Genomic DNA, 11,124 nt, shown 5'->3' with positions numbered 1-11,124 from the left:
TCAACTTAATGGATCACTGGTTCATAAAGCTGGTCTAATTACACTACATCTTCAGTATCCAGAAGTGGTATTACATCATCCTTGGCTGCAGTTAGTCTTCATTCTGCTGATTCTGAATGTGTGGCCAGAATAAAGAATGCATCCATATTCATTCATCTGGATGGGTGCCAAGGGTAGAGTAGTCTTACAGCTGGCTCCTGAATGAATTCTTTATTAGCTGTTCCCTAAAAGCATATAAATCAAGTGTCTCTAAAAGGCTACTAAAAACTGCATGCCCAAGCATAGTGACACATTGACGAGCACACTTCTCAAAGGCCTCAAACACAAGTCGGTTTGATGCTGCGAGGCCAACCGCATTTGTCCCAACGAAACCCTCTCAAGTGTCAAAGTCTTAGGTTGCACTTGTCAAGTATCATACACCCTCATGTGTCAGATACTGGTGAAGAAAAGTGCTAATTATGTAGGCCAAAAAGGAGGTAAAGAGGGCACCGTATTCATTTTTAGCCTATCACCTTGCCACGATGACTGTAGAGAAATGGGCTCGGCATTTTTAGCTTTGAACTCAAATGAGCTGAGCCCTCATCCTTTCTGCTTTATAAAGTGCGTGAGTGGCGCTCAGATGCCTGACAACCACCCTTCTAGTCGACCCTGTCGCCCTGGCCGTGTCCTTCCGCCTGTGTAGCCTCAGGTCATAAAACAATGCCTCCCATTTTGCCTCTCAAGGACAGGTTCAACCTGGTGTTAGTGACCCATTTAACATCCGTCTGTGAAATGGGTTGCACTGACAACTACCAGTATTGTGTGGAGAAGGTCACCCACACAACATCCCATAAATGGCCAGTCATACATTCGGTTTTGGTGCGTCCCGAGGCAATATTGGTCTTTACCAGCGTGAATCACTAGAAATCAACTAGCAAGCCATGTTCACACCCAATGATGTAGGCTAGTATGTTGCATTGTTTTGTTTTGTAATGATTGGGTGGACACATCCTCTTTTCAGCCATTGCTTTTTTTTCTTTCTTTTTTTTTGTTTGCATTACTTAGACGGACGCCCTTTAGCCAAATTAGCACTATCAGTAAGCTGTGTAATCAGGCCCTGACACAGTTGGCATGCATCATCATTAGCTGGAGAAAAAGGGAGCAGATTTGTTGCAGAAGAGGTGTCATAAGTGGCCTGAGAGGGAGTGAGAGAGACAGAGAGAGAGAGAGACAGAGAGAGAAAGAGAGAGAGATAGTGAGATATAGTGAGAGAGAGAGAGAGAGAGAGAGAGAGAGAGAGAGAGAGAGAGAGAGAGATAGTGAGATATAGTGAGAGAGAGAGAGAGAGAGAGAGAGAGAGAGAGAGAGAGAGAGAGAGAGAGAGAGAGAGAGAGAGAGAGAGAGAGAGAGAGAGAGAGAGAGAGAGAGATAATAGTCTTAATAACACAGAGCTTCATTTAGGTTTAAACAGTCTCCAGTGACAGCTCTCTTTGACACTTTTAAACATGTTAGCCAGTTGGCTAATTCACAGAAATACTACTTTGGATAGAGCAATCTGGCTCAGCTTTGCTCTGCTATTGAATTGGATTTAATTTCCCAAAGGGTCTGATTTGCTATATTATTTACATGAAATACACCATGGAACTTTAAGAGTTTTGAGTTAATAAAGTTAAAAGTGAATAAAATACATTCTTGCTATGTTCCCTGGAAACTATAACATGATTTATAGTTGAATCAGGTACTCAAGTGCACTTTGGAAAGTGAAAGGATTTCTGCACTCTTTTGCAGTGCATAAGAAATTCAGTTTCCTACTTCATACACTACTTCATTTAATATCTCAAGCAGCAGACATGTTGCAGTTAAACCACACAGAAAGTGATGTCTTGATTATGACTTTAGACTTAGGCTATTCCATTATCCCTCTCAGTTACATATACATACTGTATTTAGTGCACCTAATTACACCAGGGACATTGGAGTCCAGCAAGAAAGCTGAAAGTGGCAAATTACAGTGTTTGTTGTCATGCCAGACATGTGGCTCAGCACAATCAATACTTATTAACTGAAGTGCTACAGTTTGACAGGATGAGTGGACATTTGACATTGACAGGCATACATTTGTGAGTCAGATGGCTGAGCGGTGAGGGAGTCGGGCTAGTAATCTTAAGGTTGCCAGTTCGATTCCCAGCCATGTCAAATGACGTTGTGTCCTTGGGCAAGGCACTTCACCCTACTTGCTTTGGGGGGAATGTCCCTGTACTTACTGTAAGTCGCTCTGGATAAAAGCGTCTGCTAAATGTAAATGTAATTTGTCCTTGGCTATGTAATTAAAGTTTTGGCACATAGGAATCAATGGAAATCGTATGCAAGAACACATCAGTAAGCCTTTCATTTGTTAGCAACAATGTTTGTATTGTAATGTATTATAATCAAATTTGTTTGTGATCTAGCATTACAAAATGTTCACTGGAAGTGACTGGAAGAAGGCCTCATTAAAATATGGTTACAATATTTCCAAGATAGTCATATAACCATTTTATCTTAAATGTAGGCTACCATACAAACAAATGCAAATGTTTAAAAGTGTATAGGTTAAAGTGTAGGCTATACCTCCAGCAGTTAAAACATTTAAAAATTGTATTACCTATAGCCCACCACACATCCAAACCACAACTTACTAGATCCCAACCTTTACAATTAGAGAATGCAATTACCACCAAGCCTAATCGGAGAAACTTCCAGACCATTCTTACCTGTGTTGTTTTCTATCACTGGACGGGGATGTTGGTTTGCCGCGTCCTTGATGGAAAGGACGCAGAGACATGCTCTTGAACAGCCCGTCCTCTGACAACTCCTCTAGCCTCAACTGCGGGATGATGTGTCCAAAGGCCATGTCTTCTGCAACACGTGGACTCACTGTTTACAAAGTATCCCACCACTATCCGGATGCTGCGCATCGATACTGAAACACTCGCATAATCCTCTCAAATGTAAGCTCACCTCTTGTCTCTATTGTAATCACTTTCAGCAACACGACTGCTCGGACGCTCCGTTCCCGGCGGGTGAAATTATGAGTGGGATGCTGCGGAGAAAAACAGCACTCGTCTCATAACACACCACCGAGGTCGTGCGGTTCGCTCCCTCCACAAGATGGGTGGCGGGAGCGGAACAGTTTCAGGAGGACCACGTGCTTGTGTCGGGCATGCGTCGGTAAAGAGAAGAAGGCCATCTCTCTCTGATGAGAAGACCCCAATTTATGCAGCCTCGTTTCCAAGCAATATAACACCCTGCTGGTGTGCAAGCTTTGTGGATATTTCATTTAGTAGACACTTGTCAATCAGAACCATTGTTTTACTGCCTGTGGTTATTGTTTGGGTTTTTAAAGTATTAAATATGTTTGGAAAACAAGCATATCTATAGCTCCGAACACTTGGGCAATACTGTGATGTCAAGGGTACCCTGCCTCTTTCTCTGAGGATAGCCTGGTCATCACTTGTGAAGCCTAATCAATTAGCTCTCCTCCATTGAACTTAATGTAGTCCACTCAGCATCTGCCAAAAAAACAAGTCTTAAGGGCCTGGGATAATTTGATTATTAAATGTATCTCATGCCAATTTGGCCTGCTCCCATTGTGTTGCACTGGGGCTCTATTAAAAGAATCCTTCTATGGCTTCAATTAACAATCACTCATATAATGGCTTTTTGCTTCGAGCAGCTAGTTTACTTTACTGATATTCATGTCTAAATCACTCTTCCTTGTTCAGTGTCAATCAAGGTTGGTGAATTCAATAGTCTATAAAGTGATTTACACAGAACCTTAACCAAGAAGACTAGGGTGCAGTACTGCTCTTACCAACCAAGCTTGCTAGACAGTGGGGCTTTTATTGTTGAATGTCCTGTAAATTAAAGGTTGAGTTCCAAAAATACTTAAAATTTCTTTTTAGAACACGAGGCTGTTAAGGAATAAATTGTTCACAATTTAGTTGCAACAGACTGAGCCTATCTGTACACTTCATCCGAATGAATACTATTACGTTTTATTAGGGAATAGTAGCACTGAGTGGATGTTAAAAATAGCATTCTATTAACCTCTCTGTTTGACTTTATGGCACGGCTGTAATTAGTGTAGTCGTTAGACAGTGAAATGTATTTTAAATGTGGGTCACAGTGCAACACTCATTATCCCCAGAAAATCACTACAAGGATTTATTGTTAAAAGTCTGTGGTGTACAGTTTGTGTTCAGTTTTACAGAACCTCAAACCGTTTTATGTCAATCCCTCAATAGTTCTGTCCACCAGCCAGCTGGCTATGACACAGAGCAGTAACCTTGATCAGCAGTGCTTTGTGTCCTACTACATTCAGACTTATTTAACTGTTTTACATGGGAACCAATGGGTCATCACTTAGGGTCTAGTGTGAAGGGCTTGCATTCGGTCATGTCATTTTGAGACATGACAAATGCTGCTTAAAAGTCAAATATACGGAACATCACATGTTTCATTTCACTGGTAAACACAATGCTCTCATTGGCTTATATCTTAGTGAGTTGAAGTCTAAAAATGTCCGGGCATTGCGTTCGCTTTACATGGCGTTTTACCACCAGAGGGTGCTTTAGTCATATCTAGTCAGAGGGCTGCCCTCACAGTACACACTCTCTGTGATGCAGTGCATCAACAGTATTTTCCTACGGCAAGAAGACTATGCAGAGTTGCCGTTTAGCTTGATAATTACAATTGCGAGCAAATTCACCATTTTACTAATTGTTATCTTCGTTGGATCTGTGCACCAGATAATGTGATAAGGATCTGTCAATATCTCATCAAATCTAGTTTTTGGGTTATCTTAAGATAACACCAGGGGGCAGAATTCAATAAGCGTTGAGCTCAAGTCTGTTTTTGGTTTCCAAGTAAACAACTAAGAGCAGTATTCAACATTTAGTTTCAAGATTGAAAAGGGGATCAGCAGAGAAGATAGGGTTTTGAGAAGGATACCAAACCTTGCAAGGTAATGTAATCATGAAGTATTTTTCTTTATTCCTTTGATTGTCGGTTCAAAGTGTGTCTCCTACTCTTGCGATGATTCATTAAACGTTTATGTCTCCCTGCGTTGCATGTGTGTACGTGTGTCTGTGTGAGTTTATGTGTGTGTTTGTGTATGAGAGGGTGGGTAACAATGTCCTTACACACGGTTAACCAAGTGGAACCAAAGGGCACAGACGCGTGGGAGCAGAGAGAGGAGAAATGTGATCTGGGCTGAAAAATGTGACGTTGAATATGTATGTGAGGACATGAAATGATGCAAATGTCTCAACAAGCAAACAGATGTCAGAGAAAACAATGTTTTACATGGTATGTAACATTTCAAGGTATTGTATTACTTCTCGCATCTGCATTGACTTAAATCCTCTCTCCTCTTGCTTACAGTACAATGCATCCTCTTATCCGCATTTACAGTGACGTGTTATTGTATCATTTTTCCATGGCATTACCTTGAACAAGGAATAGAGACCCAAACTCCACCCTGTATCTTTCATCAGGTTTGACACATACAGTCCATCTGGGCAGTTCAATAAATTGTCAACATAGGAGGAATTTTTCAGAGGAAAAAAGATGAATGTCAGTCAATAAATCCCTGACAGGTCAATAGATATCTCTGACCTCACTGTCATGGACGCACGATTCACGCTGAGAGGCCAAGGAGAAGCACTTAAGCCTCAGAAGGAAGCCTCTGATGGGAAACGCCATCACCAGGCATCCTGTCACTGGGAGACTGGGGATCATGAGGCCTATTAGTGACAGAGAGCACTGCAAGTGTTGTCTTTCTTTCAGCAAAAAATCTTCATTGACTGTTAGTTTCATGCAATTGTTACCTCCACTGAAAAAACTTGTCTTCTGCATTGTCTGCAGTTGTCCTATACTGAAGCAAAACAAGATGCCATCATGCAGTGTAACTTGTCATTGAATATTTTATTTGCAAATGAATAACTCAGAAGTCGTAAAAATATACATTTTTTTTTTACTTGTGATATTTACATGGATTGTTTTTGTCAAAACAAACAGTACCGCTTTACAAAACCAAAGAGAAGCGACTGTGAAAATATGATGATGAATAAAAAGGAAAATGGTGACTTATATTTCCGTGCTGAGTTGTGTCCCTCTGACATCCAGACAAGGTCATAGCAGACAGACCCAACCACCCAGAACCCTCACCGGCGATGAGAACAGCACACAAAAAGTGCAAAGTACATGAAAAAAAAAAGACGAAAAAAAAGAAAGCTTCATAAAACGTTTCTGTGTATATTTACAATTGTACTTTTTTTTCTTTTTTCTTCTTCTGCCGAATACAGGTATGTTACATCAAAGCAAAGCATTCCCCTTCTCGATTTGCGTCGACATGCACGTCCTTTGCTTTTCTTTGCTGAAGTGGGCATCTTTCGCCACCTCCGTTTCACCCCAAATGCCAACACTTCAGAGTCCTCCCATACCAGAGGCAGGCCAATCAACAAAGTCAGAACTTCACTTTGCCATGCTTGACTGCTTTATCTGAAAAACGGCTTTAAGAACACAAAACGCGGTGGCTACATAAGATTTATATTCCTATAATATAATGCAGGATAATCATAACATGAATCTTTGTTCACTTATTGTACCTTAGAATGTTGATAACAATACACAGTGGTGCCACTGTAGATCAGAATACAAGTTGTGTTGAAACTGAGAGGTGGAAAACTTCCATCTTAAAATCACCACAGCTCAGACCAAAAAAAAACCCTCAAGATTAATTTGTTGGAGTTTGTCAGTCCACAAAGCTGGCACAGATGAGAGGAGAGGCAACGCGAGGGCTCATAAACTGGGGAATTTGCCACCTGAGACCTCCAGTTGCTGGAAAGCAAATCAAAAAAGCCAAAGGAATTTAACAGCTGGAAGACAAGCATCCCACCCTACACCAGGCTCCATCTATATAGAGACAGTGCAGGGAATGTAAATGTGAGAGCCTGCAGTTCTGTCTCGATATCAATGCTGTTATCCCCCACCCTCCACTTCTCTCAGGTTTCTCTCCAAACGGTGTCAAAGCCTCTGGATCGGAGAGTGTTGAGATGCATAGCAGCCCCTGTGTGTGTTTATTTGTGTGTGTGTCATGAGTGATGCACTGTACAATGCATCGTTCTGTTAACTATGGTGGAAGGGCACCATCAGTCAGTCATAATACTTTCCGACATTCCATCCATCTCAATTATCCTGAACAAAACAAGTATGACTATTAGTGCTTTTGGTTTTGTTTGATTGTGTGTGTGTGTGTGTGTAGGTAGACTGGTGCATGGCGGAGTGCATAAAAAAACTGCAGCATGCCACCAACCTCCTTGTAGATGAGTATGAATTATGGACAGGCCTTGTCTCAAGATACCACTGCCGCTAGCGAAAACAAGATTGCTGTCTGTGGAAGTGAATTGAATTGTATGAGCGTATAAAGTCAGAGGAACTAAAATAAACACTGCGTGTCTGTGGCCACATCATTCTGGAGAGGTCATGTCTAGCCTGTTCTCTCTCTCCACCCTCGAATGAACAGCTAACATGAGCAAATGTGTGGGCGTGGCTGGAAACAACCCATTTCTTCCTGTTGTCAAAAGGCATTTCTCCTCCTTAGTACTCCCCAAGCATTATCTCATCTATTAAATTAAATGACATCATGTGCATATATCTATCTGTATGTACAATATAAAACAACACTATGAATACAGAATGTACATTGATCCTGCGGACACGAATTGCCATGTCATTGAGAAGATGTCTACAGTCTGCACTTTGACAAGGTTGCATATGATATCGTTGGGTTAGCTATGTGACGTTGGAGCTCTCAGCGTATAAGCCGCTGTGATTTACTGTCTTTTCAAACACTAAATCAAGAACAGCAACTTGTGTGTCGACGACAAGGACAGAATACCAAAGCATCAACGGGGATAGGGATTGCAAAGGCACACTAAATAGGCTACTTGTCCTTTTCATTACGTCCATTCAAAAGTTTTCCACTGAGATGGAGCTACCGATAGGGAGCATCGCGGACGTCACAGCCTGACCAATGAAGAGCAAGAGACTTCCACCAATGAAACAGCAATGTGGTGCCATACTATTGTTATGGGTCCTAAGGAAGTACTTTGGGTGATACCATACTATACATGCTATACAATTAGAACCCTCTATTTCTTCACCATTCAATCATCGACAGTATTGTTAGGTTACCATTTCAAGGTAATTCATGCCTATACTGGATATCCATTAAATACCCTAGGAAGCGAGAAAAATCATTCTACCGACCATCTTTGTTCAACACACATTCATGGTGTTTTGTGACAGATTTTGGTTTCATAAAAAGATAGCAAAAGGTAAATGAAGTAGAAAAGAAACAATGGCTCATTGTTGGGATTGGTGGCACTTCTTTGGGTAGAAACGGGTCTCTTACCTTTAACAACCTTTTGAGACTTAACAGGATAGACAGAAATGAAAATAAAACAGACACAATTCTAAGGAAACAGACAAAAGAAAAAAAGAATCATGACTTGCAAATATTCTTATCCTAGGTACAATATATTCATAGTCATTTATCCCTACCAATCTTACTAACTAAACCTAAACATACAATTTATTAATTTGGGCAGGTTTTCCGGAACACATATCCATAGTGGTGTGACGGAGATAAAACAATTACATTTCTTATAACATACATTTCTCCATTCAAGAGAAGCAGAGTCCGGGATTTTGTCGAGAATGTCGTGATGAAGTACTTACTGCATCAGAGAGCATTTTGGGGGATGATGTAGCATGTGTGTCCACAGTTCACCCACTGTCTGAAGGGGATATGGACTTTGTGGTTTCAAGCAGTTGTTCAAAGCTGCAAGCAGGAAGTGGTGTGGTTACATCAGTCAGAGACATCATTGGCCCAAAATAAAAGGTGCCGTCCTCCCTCAAACCCTCCCTTCCGCATCAACAAGGGCTTGCCAGCAGGGACATCTCGATCGGCAACCAGCTCTGACTTTTGGATATCTTGTCTTTATTCACCCATCCATTCATTTATCCGGTTTTCTTTTATTCCCTTCTTCCTCTGTACGCCTGTCCCTTTGATTCCATAAATAAATAAAAAGCTCCACTCGGGATTCTTCCACCTCACCACACACAATGCTTCCTTGTGCATTCCGAAAAGTTTAAAGAAATAAAGCTCAAAAGAAGTTTTTTCTGCCTGTGGCCGAGAGACCCGAACAGAAGAAACTGTTCCGTCTGGGGTCTCCTTTCGTTTTGTTGTTTTCTTGAATTCAGTAGGGGGCAAGCATGTCTTATGTTCCCTTGTTAAGTATGCATTCATTGAAAGTTTTTTTTCTTTGGGGGGGTGGTTCTATTGTTGACTCTTTTAATTACATCCTTTTTACTTGTTGCATTTCTTGGTTTATGGAATAGTGTGCGTCTTCGAAGGGAAGATCGAGGGAGAGGGTACAGGAGGTCGGATGGGACACAGGGGTTTTACGCGTTCTAGCAGGAAGTGGGGAGGGGGGGGGGGGGGTCCTCTCTGCCGTCCTACACAGTTTGAAAGGCTTTGGTCTGGGCGGGGACCATGAGGGTGGGGGGTGTGCTACTTGTGAGGTTCCTGGAGTTGAATTTGGGAGTGATGGGGGGCTCCGGGGTTTTGGGCGGCACCACAGAGTTGTAGGCCGGGGGAGACTGAGGGAAGCCGGGGGGCTGTCCGTTCTCCTTGAGGGTGGCCACGGGCGGAGGGCGGGGGCCCCGGGGTCCCCGGGGGACGCTGTTGTGAACCATGGACTGCGTGGACGAGGCGCCAGAGCGGGAGCTGCCGGAGCGGGACGAGGAGAGGGAGTTGGGCTTCACCAGCTTGGCCTTGGGAGCCTCGGCATCTTCCCTGGGAGACGAGAAACACAACATGGAAGAGACCATGACATTTCTGCTTTAAGGAAAGACACACGCACACACACACACACACACACACACAACCTATTGTGACAGACAACTGGAGAAAGCCCATACGGAAAGAGCAAGGCTGTTCTGTGGTGCATCAGTGCCCTGGAAGAACTTCTGGAACTTCTGGGTTCTATCACAATGTTTCTCATCTGGGTCTAAATCGAACACATTAAACCAACCACCACCACCCCACCCTACCCAGCCCCCTCCTAAGAGAAGCTACAGAACCTAGGATTGACAGTCCCTCTTCGAACCCTGTAAGACCCGGTTTAAAATTACATCACTTTTATCTCTCTTTTTTGTTGTTGAAAGACCACATTTAGAGAGCTAAAAGTGACGTCGTCATTTTACAACCAGGGGTCTTACAGGGTTAGGAAGCACTCAGTAGCTACAGATGGCATGTAAACAGGAAACACCTCCTCACGTCTGCATAATTTACACAGCGTCATTCCCGAACTGGCTGCAGAATTCATTCATATGGTATAACTGGCAAATAAGCAGCTACATAGGCTGTGAGCTGTATCAAAATGTTTGCTGCTGAAAGTCTGAGCAGAGAGGCTCCAGTTTACAGTAACTTGTGCTTTGGGACACAGACACAGCTGTGAGCTACACCTCGTCTCGACACAACCGTTTGCCAGTGAGTCCCTGGGCGCCGAAGAAACGCGAAAAGAAGACTCTTAAAAGGCAGTCGATATTGCACTTGACCTTGTAGCAGACACACATTCTGTACACACGCGTGGACACACACGCACCCACACACTGAATGCACCCACGCCACATGATCCCTAGAAACACACATTCCTGAGGTACTGACCTGATCTCGTTAGGAGTCTCCTCCTCCTCATACTTCTTCTTCTCCTTCTTACGGAACACGAGCCAGATGATCAAGATGATGATGAGGACGCCGAAGGATACTCCCACCACAGCCCCCGCCATCACGCCCATCCCCCTCACATCTGTGGACGAGAGATGGGTAAGATTTACGATAGCCGCGCCCAACCGCGGAATCTACAGCACGTGGACCTGTTTAGGTCCGCGCACACGCACGCACACGCGCGGATGATGCGCACAGGTATTCTCGACGTCGTCGTAGATTGAAATCCGTACATGTTGTCCACCGTGAAGTGGGTTGTTGCTTAAGTCATGCTTAGCCTCAAAAATCACTTGTATTAGGTAAACACA

The 11,124-nt window shown here is 43.0% G+C and overlaps 1 protein-coding gene across 1 annotated transcript in view; it reads right to left on the bottom strand.

Annotated features, from left to right (window-relative positions):
- Positions 1 to 9,543: 9,543 nt before the first annotated feature.
- clmpb (CXADR like membrane protein b) overlaps positions 9,544 to 11,124 on the bottom strand; it is a 47,869-nt gene continuing 46,288 nt past the window's right edge. Inside the window, exons 6-7 of the mRNA XM_067246909.1 lie at positions 10,757 to 10,898; positions 9,544 to 9,883 (exon numbers count right to left, since the gene is read on the bottom strand). Coding sequence (XP_067103010.1) covers positions 9,544 to 9,883; positions 10,757 to 10,898 — 482 coding nt within the window. The remainder of the gene's footprint in view (positions 9,884 to 10,756; positions 10,899 to 11,124) is intronic.

Source organism: Osmerus mordax, chromosome 11 (assembly GCF_038355195.1).
Source record: "Osmerus mordax isolate fOsmMor3 chromosome 11, fOsmMor3.pri, whole genome shotgun sequence".
Lineage (NCBI taxonomy): Eukaryota > Metazoa > Chordata > Actinopteri > Osmeriformes > Osmeridae > Osmerus > Osmerus mordax.
Note: the sequence above shows the minus strand (reverse complement) of the source record. Positions and strands in the feature narration are given on the sequence as shown.